Source organism: Vicia villosa, linkage group LG4, assembly GCF_029867415.1.
Source record: "Vicia villosa cultivar HV-30 ecotype Madison, WI linkage group LG4, Vvil1.0, whole genome shotgun sequence".
In the NCBI taxonomy this organism is placed as follows: Eukaryota; Viridiplantae; Streptophyta; class Magnoliopsida; order Fabales; family Fabaceae; genus Vicia; species Vicia villosa.
In genome coordinates, this window is record NC_081183.1 from 155495787 (window position 1) to 155507740 (window position 11954).

The 11954-nt window shown below is 35.0% G+C and overlaps 1 protein-coding gene across 1 annotated transcript; it reads right to left on the minus strand.

The window, feature by feature from the left end:
- Positions 1–538: 538 nt before the first annotated feature.
- On the minus strand, positions 539–9760 carry LOC131598136 (uncharacterized). The gene is made up of 12 exons (XM_058870766.1): positions 9623–9760; positions 9443–9538; positions 6549–6669; positions 6368–6458; positions 6157–6284; positions 5988–6078; positions 1605–1730; positions 1347–1467; positions 1095–1265; positions 963–1004; positions 794–853; positions 539–703 (listed from the first exon to the last, which is right to left on the minus strand). Exons 1-12 carry the CDS (start codon positions 9758–9760, stop codon positions 539–541), a joined length of 1350 nt encoding a protein of 449 aa, XP_058726749.1.
- Positions 9761–11954: the final 2194 nt, after the last annotated feature.

Genomic DNA, 11954 nt, shown 5'->3' on the forward strand with positions numbered 1-11954 from the left:
ACGAAACGTTTTGTTGGTTTGGATACGTTACATTTGTTTGTTTTTTAATATAAGGTTTATGCCCTCAAAGGTTTTACGAATACTTTTTCAGAAGTTTGGTTGAGGTATGAATGAAATGGGTGACAACACTTCAATGGTTTCTGGTCGAAGGTGATTTTGTCTGTGTAAATTTCTTTTGTCATGTTTATGGGATGGTCAGCAAATGCTGATACATGATGGTGTATTTCGATTTGCATGTTTATTCGATGATTCACGGTTTTTTTAGAAATTATATACTGATTATTAAAAGTGTTTCTTTAGCAGGAATGCAGTGAAGATGGAATTTGAAGAAACATGGGATAGGCTGAAAAAGGAGGTTTTTATAAAGAGGGTGTTGGATGAGAGGCGGATTCAGAAAGAATGTAAGACTACACTCACAAGTCTTATTTGCTTATGCGGCAATCAAAACAAAAACCGGCCAAAGTGGAAAGGAATTAGAACATGTCCACACCATAAAACAAAAACACACCAAAACATACATAAAATTATGCAGGAAGTACTAATCTATCTTCTCTAGTTTTATAATTTTCTTGAGCTTGTTTGATGAAAGTTCTCCATCACAAGTGCCATCCGAGGTTGTCGACTCACTTGATGCGCCTGGAAACTGTCTTTTGCCAGTAGGAGTAATTGGATATGTGTTATGCGTCGAAGTGACATCAAGATCCTGTTACATAAGTGAACAAACATCACACAATATAGATGTTGATCAATGCAATCAAATTGGAGTACATTTCAGTCCATTAAATGTGCTTACGATAACAAAATCAGGTTCTGAAAGAACAGTGCATGTTGCTTCAACACCGGCTTGTTTGATCTACAAATCATTGGAAATATATTACATAATCATAATATGCGCAAAGACAGTTTAAAATGAATTAACTTTCAACTACTAAGAGACCAAAATCATATAGAAACATAAATACCTCAAGCTGGTCAGCCGGTATGGAGTTTATAGGTACAACCTCCTATTAAGAGTAAATTAAAATATATTAACATGAAAAAACATATATTATAAAAGGCTTCGAAATCAAAAAGCAATGATTAAATTCAAATACTTCATCTGTGTCAAGCTGATCAGCAAGCTCTTTCACAAAAGAGTCATTCTTCAATAGCATAACTACCGAGGCATTCTTCCACAGTGGTTGCCACTTGATTTTAAAAGCCATCTTGCGATCCAACATCTGATCCAATGCCAGTGGGAATTCCAATGGATCATGAATGCCAGCCTGTACAAGATTGCAAACCAATGATCATTTAAGTCTGGCATAATTGTCTATGTTTTTGGGACAGTATGTAAACAGAAATACCTTAATCATTGTATGACGCAGCTGAGAAGCAGACAATCCCAAAAGAAGCTCACACTCTCTGTCCCAAAATAGAAAGTTACAGCTATTCCCTGCATGAGTAACTTCAATCTCAATCTTATACCTACATTGCCAGTATAGATAGATCACACAAACAGTTCAGTGTCACGTATCTTGACGATCACACATTTAAATGAAATAACGTAAATCATATGAAAGGTATGCAAACCTAAAAATCTCTGCCTCAGTGAAATGGCTTGCCTCACACTCAAACGGAGGTCTGTCACCACGCGCAATACAGGAGCAAGCATGGAAACCACGATAATACCAGCCATAGGGAGAGGCCACCAGCATTTTAGTTTCTCCAACAGTCGCACAAAATGTAATCTGCAATAATGGCACAAAAGAATAATACAATACACAGTCAAATGCAACGAAAAAATGGCAATATACAATAAATCACGATAAATTGCAAGCAACTTGGAAACATTGTAATACGATGAACTGACTTTTTTGAAATATCGCAGTAAGCAAGAGTCGCCACCGACTTTTATTTTATCCAATAAGAAAGGCTAAAAGAACAGGAAAAGACCTTTTAAAAAGATTTTGAGTTCGGGGGGTTAGTTATACAAAGGGAAGGTGTAAGGCACCCTTTGTATCCATGGGCTCTTAATTGCTTAGCTCCCTTGTTTGTTTGTTTGAAAAGATTTTGAAGAAGAACTTTAGCTTGTAAATAAGCGTAGTCTTTTTGAAAAGTTTCTTTGAAAAGAAGTGGGAAAAGATTTTGAATTTGAATTTGAATTTGAAAAAGAGCAAGCAATTAATAGCAACTACCCTAAGTTTAGAAATTTGTTCTTTTAGCTTTTCAGGGCGAAAGGGTCTATCCATACCATGAAAGGGCAGGAAGTCTTTCAATTGGATGTTTAAGGGTCATCGAGTATAATCGTTCGCCACAAGACTGTCCCATGCCATAAAGAGGGCAGGTAGTCTAAGGAAAGGATATAATAGTCATTTAAGGCAACAAGCGAGGATACCTTAGCAATTGGGACAATCATCATGTTTTTATAAGGCAACCTCGAGGGAGTTTCAATAACTTTAAAGGCAACATTGCTTTAGGTATCCTCGGAATCGAGGGACTTTGACTATTTAGCATACTTAGAGGCAACAGGCAACAATTAAGGCAACAGTATAAGGCAACAAGCAACGAGAGGGGTTACCCTAAAGGTGTGTGGGTGCACAATCACGTGGTTAACTTCGATGATATTTATCTTGTAAATTAGTGATCTATGTTCAATTCATGGTTGCACTCCCTATTTTACTAACCACGCAGTTTAAAATTGCAGAAAAATAAAGGTTCCTACGCTATTACAATAAACACCTGCGGGGATGGAGATTTAAAGCAGAAAATAAGAAATATGAATAATTAATTTAATTATCTTTATCTCGAGCCTTGATCTTCCTCGAACCTTCGATTGACTCTGAACATCTGAGAATTAAACAGAAAATAATAGGGGTGAGTGCATTACAAATTCATTGGCAGTTTGGAACAAACCTTAAATTAAAATTAAAATGATATTCAAACAAGAAAGGAGAGTTAGAACTTAGCTTATTGATTGATGGCGCGTGGCTGAAGAACCTTTGATTAACCCTGAAAAAATTAAGAATGAAGAAAAGAAAGGTTAGTGTATTAATTGATCTAAACCCTAATTGATAAAAGATCTACAAATCTTAAAAAGTTTACAAACCCTAATCCTGAACCTAAAAGGGTTATTTAAGAAAACTTATTGTGACCTAAAAGGTTTAAAAGGCTTAAAAATGCGTTAGTGGATAACACCTACCTGAGGATTCTAGGGTTTATAAATGAATTGAGGTTAACAAACCTAATAATTAATTATTGGTCTTCAATTAATTAATTAAAATTAAAAGTATATATACAAAAATAATAATTTTTATTGTTTAAAATTAATTATTTTTAATCCTATGAGAAAAATCGAGTGTTTAAATAAATAGTTAAAAAAAATATGACAAAAATAATTTGTTTAAACAATATATAAACTTAATAAAGAATAATAAAAAAAAGGAATAAAAGAATTCATGTAATAAAATAAGAAAACTTAGCTGCGATTGGGTGTGATGCGTTGGTGAAGGTCTTTGGTGCACACTCGTTTTCTGGGCATTGGATCTGGAGAGCTGATGATCATATGGCTGAGCATGGAGGGTGCGTTGTGTGCACTCATGCGTGAATGTATTGGATCTACAGCATGTTATTTTTATGAAAAAAATTGGAAGCAAAGCGCATGAACCAGGGATCGAACCCAGGTCATGAGGGCATTAACTATCATTGCTTTGGATTGGATCTTTGAAACCCAAGATGATCCTTCCTCCGTGGAGATTGAGTATGCAAACTAGACTGAAATCGTTAGTTGTTAATTAAACACAAAAAATAGAATAAATAAAAATAACAAAGTTAATGATGGGAACAAAACCAAAGTCAGAATGGGCCCCATTGTGGACTGGACGGACGAATGGCGTTTGGAGAGAGGAAGCGAACGCGTTGACCAGCCATTCACCATCACGCACGCGTGGCATCGTGGGCCCCTGTATGGATCATCTTCTTCATCAAACACTCACAGAACTTCAGCTACGAATTTGCATGGATCTTTGCTGCGAGGTAGCTACAGAATAGCATAGCTAATACTTGTAAAAATTAAGACACAAAAAAACGAACCAAACGAAAGAGATAACATCCCAGATCGCCTTAAAATTATCCCCTGATCACGAATATAGTATTTGTTTGGTCTAAAAACCAATGAAAACGTGTATCCGACGAAGGATTTCAACCTTGCCCCAACAATGGTGGTTTGCGATTTAAGCCACGAAATTCACATGTCCCACGTTAGACCTACCCTAAACATCAGTATGAGCTTATATATATGGTTAGTTTTGATTAATATGCGATAAAACATGAATGATGAATTTCAAGAATATGAATGAATATAGGTAATATGAAGAACATATTCTGAACATCATGAGGTTTATTTACCAACACATTCTCACCATAAGTTACCTTAGAAAACGAATGGGACTAGTGGAAGGCTTTAAAAGTGGCTGCAACTTTCTATTCAAACTTTGCATCTTTCTTGAATTTTGGCATGAAACCCTAGCCTCCTCCCAATCTTTTTTCGTCCCCTTATGTGAAGAAAGATTAGGTATATATAATGCTTGGAATTTAGGTCAAAGAGAGCCCCAAAAAAAACCAAGATTGGATGAGAGAATATTTGATTGAAAAATCATGCAAATCATGCTATTTTAGTTCCAATCATATCTCTTTCTCTCTCCACAAAATTCTCTTGTTTTTATGTCAATATATTCCTCAATATTTGATAGAAATTTAATCTCAATCAAATCTTTGATTATTTTTATTATTTCATTGCATTTAATTTGGATTTAAGTGATTAAATTCAAAATAAAAATAAATAAAAATAATAAAAATGAATATAAGGACCTACGGGTCGTGGATGAGTTTAGGATTAAGTTTAAGAACCAGTACTGAGGCCCATGGACTCAAAAGACCAAAATTATTCACTTTGCACTTCATGCATTTTCTCAATTTTGCCCAACTTGCGCAAGCCATAACTCTCTCAATTTTTATCATATGGAGATGTTCTAGAACTTTTTGGAAAGCCCAAGATGTCTTCTTCAATCCACTTTGGAACATATTTGTATTTGGATACTTTATCTTGATGATATTGCTCCTGACAAAAAACAACTTTTTGCGATCTTCTAGAAGGACCTGTAATGTATTGGCTCATATCTCTTATGCGGAAGCATTTCTTGACCTTGGGCCCAACATCAAAGTTGTAGAGAATAAAATTTACTTGAGAATGAGCTTTGGTTGAGGAATTTATGAGAAAGTATGAGAGAGTTATGGCTGGTCAAAGTTCGGTTGACTTTTACCTAGAAACCCTTAATTTAGCAACTTTGTACTTTTGTGGATTTTTGACCTTTTCTTGATGAATCATGATCAACCCTTGATCAAATGATGAATGACACTTCAAAATGAGAATGTCGACAAAAAATCAGGAACTTTGACTGTGATTTGACCATAGTTTGACTTTTAGGTCGACCAGTCGATTATTGATCGTTTGGGCCATTGAGTGAGCAATCTTTTGAATCAGAGCTTGAAACTTGATGTGAGGATTATTTGAATCATATGAGAGATCATGGAATCCACTTGAGGTATCAGAAGTTCAAATTCCTTGATTAAATCATAAACCCTAATTTAGAGGTTGTTGTTCAGGAGAGAGACTGCATGTTGCCTTCTTGCGTATCTTTGAGCATTTGAAAGTCAGATGGACTGAAATATGAATAAATATGTTGGGCAAATTTTGGGGTATGACAAACATACAGTCCTAAGTTTTATGATATCCCCAATAGGCATAACAATGGCCTTTGAAAGAAATTTCTGAACAGGAGTCAACTGTTAATTTTTAGAGTTTTGCGCTGAAAGCTACGAATTCGAACCCTCCTGCCCAGACAAAGTAATCATGGACTCCTTCAGAATGCTGTCAAAGGAAGACATTAGTGTGAGCATCGCATCATATTAAAATGGAACCCACACAAGGGCATATTCAGGGTGCATACTTTTCCATAAATTCTTTCATCGGCAGCAAATTAGTATTCAGACCAAGCAGAGTGACATTAAACGTGTTTGACACGGATAGTGGAAACTTTCCTATACAAATAGAGTGTTACATAACTTTCTATTTCAAAATATGAGGATATCTTACACCAAGCTTACTCAATCACTAACCTTGTTCCTTGACTTTGGCATATTGGAGCATGATAAACATAGGACCAGAATCATCTCCACGCTCCTGTTTGAACTTGAGGAATTGTTCAGCATAGGATTCCCAAAGAGTGCAATTGATAGTATTGCCACTGAAGAAATAATACAAACCATGTCATCTACATAGTCACATAAGATATGTTCGATAAATTACACGAAATATATAAATACAAACCCGCCGTCCTGCAACATCATGTTAATTAGCTGCTTCCAAGCACCTGATGTGGTATGAGAATACACAATACTTTCCACCATACCAATGACGTCTTAAAACACATACATCACAAAACAACTTAACATGAAACAACACATAAAAAACAAACGCTGTAAAACAGAAGAGAGGTACAATATTTTACCTATTAGCACATCCTTGTTAAAGTTACCGGTTATTATATCAGTAAATTTAGTAAACACCAGCGGTTTTGGCGGTATTTCATTCTTGTTATCATTCGTAACTGTTGTGCCTGCTGTAGCAACCTGCCCTAAAATTGAAGGTTTAGAGTCGCCACCTATTCTGAAGGGCGAATAGGAAACCCTACGCAGTTAAGAGATCGGGGTAAGTTATTATAATCAGGTTGAGGGAAGGTGTTAGGCACCCTCAACCCTTTCCTATTGGCTTTGAATCTAAGGGTCAAGTTTTATGGCTAAAAGTTAAGGTTAATAGCTAAGGAATTGAATAGGGGAAAATTGAGATTTTAGGGAGGGGGACTCGCCTGGGTTATCCAAGTGCCTACGTATCTCCTTATGGAGAATCAGAGTCAACGTAGTTCGGGTACAGGGTTGTACGCCTTTGAATTTGAATTGATTGTTTGAAGCCTTTTTGACTGGCCTGTCGTAGTTTGAATTTGATTCGAAAGGCATTTTGAATTGCCTGATTGAAAAGGATGAAAATCCGTAGTATCGTGGTTTAGTGTGTTTTAGATGTTTTGGGCGTACAACCCTGATTTGATATGTCACCGTTAGATGCGATGATCAATAGATTTGATCAGTATAGCTAACAGATTAATGAGGCATTGCTGGTTACTCAGATCGATAGATTCGATCGTCGCGGGCAACAAATTAAATGTATTTTAATTTTGTATATTTTTCATCTCTCGTCTAATGTGACTAATAGATTTAGTCGGGTCGAGGAGAGAACTAAACTAGAACCGATTATATTATTAATAAATAAATTAAATGAATCAAAAATTATTTATCATCTAATGCGACTAATAGCTTTAGTCGGGTCGAGGAGAAAATTGATTAATGATTAATGTTTTGCCAAATGGCAGTGGGATTGGGCGAACCCTAATAGTATAAACCTTTATAGGTTTTATTGTGATTTTATAATGGTCAAAACCAATTAAATAAATTAATAAAAATAATCGAATAATCGGGGAAAATATTATTCCCTAATTATAGCCTAACCCTATTTAATTATTCTACTCCTAATTAAAAAAATTAAATTATATTAATCCTAAATTAATTAATTAAACCTAAATACTAATAATTAAATAATAAAACAAAAATAATATATAAAAAAAACCTAGCAGATCCTGTGTATGTGCCCTGGGAAGGTCCATGGTGATCCTTCAGTTCCATGTGCATTGGATTGCCATTGATACAGATCTGATGGCCAATTGTCGCGGTCCTACTGTGGGCGTCCCCTGATATGCTACGCTGGATTCGTGATGACAAGAGAAAGAAAAAAAATAAAACAGCAAATGTCCCTGCTCGTGCTCGAACACGGGTCTTAGAGCGCCACAACCTTTGAGCGTGATGACAAGAGAAAGAAAAAAAATAAAACAGCAAATGTCCCTGCTCGTGCTCGAACACGGGTCTTAGAGCGCCACAACCTTTGAGCGTGCTTTCCACCACTAGGTCAATCACATTACGCTGTTAATTATGCCATACGAGTATAATATAAAAAAACAATTTCCCAGAATTCGAAAAAAGAAATCAGCGCGCGTAGAGTCTCCTTCTTCCTCGTAAAATTCTGAAAGAACAACACAGGCTTTTGGCAACGGTTCTCCATCGTGGCCGTAGGTCTTTTATCCTCCAACCTGCAAATCAACATTCAACCATGCCAAATAATAGCCCAGAACGAATGTACGGGATGTCCCAAACTCAGTAGACTCCTTAATTCACCCTAAAAATACCTATAATCGGTTTCCCTAAAATCAAGAACACCAACCCTAACTATGGTGAATCTTGATACATGTGATTATACTTAAATTAAACCATTCAGGATCATTCAAAACATCAAACCAAACATAAAGATGCAATCAAAACTCGTTTAAAATGCCTGGATAAGTGTAATCGAAGAATTGAAAAGGGATGCAAGCTGCAAGTGCGATGCTGCGCTTCAAGGGGCGTTGACGGTCAAACAAGATCTGTCTCGATTCAGAAGAGGCCGAGGAAACCTTTTAGAACCCTAAAGAGGCCTGAATTGTCTTCAAATTCCTTCCACCATTGCCACTGATTTCTACGATTTTGGCCCTCTAGAATAGGATTCTGCAGCCGCACCAAAAAAAACCCCTTATTGATGCATTTGCAATGTCCTTTTATAGTGAAACCTTAGGGTCTTCATATGCAATTATCAGCGATCTTCCTTTTGGTAAGATTTGATGTATAAGCGGATTTGCAATTTGATGGAGATTTGATTTGGAGATGGTGAACAGTGCACACGTTTCTTCTTTTGGTCTATTTTTATTTTTTTTTTCTTTTGACTAAAAAACACCACAATAATAGTTAATAATATTTAATCGTAATAATTAATAGTAACAATAAAATAATAATAACATTAAAATACTAATAGAGTATATTTTTATTTAACTAAAAGAAATCAAGTAATAAAAAATAATAATGATAAATAACAATAATTAAAACTAATAAATATGATAATTCTATTATAATTAATTAATAATAGTTAACAATAATAAAAAATGATTAAACCAAATATTACAATTAATAATCAAACAAAAAATCATAAGGCATATGATCAATTGTGAAACAGACTAGAAAACCTCAAAAACGGGATAGATGGCTGGGCTCAAGCACCTTCTAACCTTAACCCTCATTTTAACTCAGGATATTCTATAAGAACGCAGGTTTGACAATAGGAATGTCAAACCCGATGATTCTTAATTTTGATCCTTGATGAATTAAAAAACATGAATTGACCGGGCAAATTTTGGGGTATGACACCTGCGGTAAACTTCAACAAAAATTTATGCGACGAAGGTCTGAAAGCCGCGACATTAGGCTGAACCTTAAAATTGGAAACAGTGTAACTATGATCCAATGCCATTTTTTCATAAAATAGAGATACATGTGGTGAAGGAACAACAACATGTATGTCACCACCCTGTGCAACACAAAAAACAATATTAGACAGACAACAAACCAAAAACAGTATAGGAAAAACCAACTAAAGAAACCACTTCATTACCGATACGTCAACAAAAATCATCTCAAAATGCTCCCTCTTGTTCAAAATAACCTTCCATTTGTGGTGAACTCGAACAGAAACTTTCCAAAGCTCTTTGCTATCGTTGATGTCACAGATTTTCGCCAATGGTCTCGCCATATTGTACATCCAGTTAGCACAAGCAGCAAAGTAAAAGTGGTCTGACACTACAGAAAAGTGGAAGCCACAAATGCTATAAATAAAACAAGGGTTAAATAAGTTTTTGGTCCCTCTAAATATTTCAAAATTCTTTTTTAGTCCCTCAAAAAATTACCTTCAAAGAATGGTCCTTCTAAAATTTTCCGTCCATACTTTTAGTCCCTCTTGTCAACGTCTGTTAACAAAAGCTGATGTGGCACGCCATGTGGCAATGCCAGCATAGCAAGATGCTGACGTGTCATGCCACGTGGCTAAGGTCAACATGATACTTGAACCTATAAAATTTCGTAGGTAGCTAATCAGTAGCTAAAGTCGTAGCTAATATGTAGCAAATTCAAGAACCAAAAAAATTATCATATTTTCCATGACTCGTGATTCTTCTTTCGAGCATAGTCTTTGAATCTTTACAACAATTATACCCAACACAATTATTACTAAAAAAAAGTAATTACAAGACAAATAGAATCATGTTGTGATGCACCATTTTAAGATTGTTGGGTGTCTTCAAAAAGAGGTTGTTGTTGTTTATGTTGTTTAGTGGAGTCACTATTCAACAACTACTTAGAATTTTATTATGTCCATATGTTGGTTGGTTTTATATTAAAGACTCAGTAGGTTTTATATTATAGACTCTGGTTGAGTTAACAATATTCCACGCATGCACCTAATAAAATTTGAAGTATACATTTGATCGATAACGTTGTTAAATCCTTTTCAAATACCTCACAAATTATGTTGATTTGTATCATATACCTTTCCTCTTAAAATATTTCTTATTTACAATCCAAGAAATCTTGACAAGATACTAAGTTCATATCAATACATAGCTTCACTGTAAATTCATATACCCAATGGTTTACAATATTTAAGATAAGTAAACATGCATTTAGGCTTACAAAATGATATATCTGCTATTGTTTGGTGAATTGTCTAGCTTATGTGTTCTAAAACTTGTTTCACTAATTATGAGTTTCAGTGAAGATTTACTCAAGAGATCAAAGAGTGTCGTGAATAACTTTTTTTCTAAACTAACTTGATGTGTGCATGCTGAGAAAATGGTTTAAGCCACTTCAACTATATGTTTATATATTTTGGCTCACTTCCCTGTATGTCAAAAAAATGGGCATAGAAGGATCTATATTGTATCAGTCTCGTGGGGTTCTGTAAGCTTTTGTATAAATATTCCTTTACCAAATAAACATGCCCTACTGAGTCTATAATATAAAACCAACAACATATAATATAAGTAGTTGGTTAATAGTGACTCCACTAAATAATAAATAATATAAACAACAACAACCTCCTTTTGAAGTCATCCAACAATCTTACAATGGCGCATCACAACATGATTCTTTTGGTCCTATATTTGCAATTCTTGTAATGATAGTTCTGTTGGGTATAATTGTTGTAAATATTCAAAGACTATGCTCAGGAAAAAAATTAGAAGTCATGGAAAATATGATAAATTTTTTAGTTTTTGAATTTGCTACAGATTAGCTACGATTTTAGCTACCGATTAGCCATGTGGCATAACACATCAGCATTTGGCCACGTTGGCATTGCCACATGGCGTGCCACGTCAGCTTTTGTTAACGGCGTTGACAGGAGGGACCAAAAGTGTGGACGGAAAGTTTTAAGAGGATCATTCTTTAAAGGAAATTCTTTGAGGGACTAAAAATGAAGTTTGAGATATTTAGAGGGACCAAAAACTTATTTAACCCATAAAACAATGATTATGTATAATGTAGCAGTTACAAACTCTTCATTACATAACTGATGCAGAAGGTGAATGGACAGAAGAACATAAAGTGCTCATTACATAACTGATGCAGAATGGAAGATGCATGGACAGAACTACACATATGTTAATTACGTAACACCTCCATAGTGGAAGATGGATGAACATAACTTCATATATGAAAAGTCTACGTGGCGCATCAATAAGCAACATTGAAAAACAGAATCCTACTATCAGAATAAGCCACTTGGCAGCATGACAGGAACTCTTCAAAAAGATAGAGTTTTCTTATATTATAGATTTTGATTAAAAGTTTAAAATGTTAAAATTGAAAAAATTAAGTTGTTATAGGTGTGATAATTGGATTGACTAAAATTCGAAACGTCTTAATTTAAGTCGTATGAAGTGTAATTATGT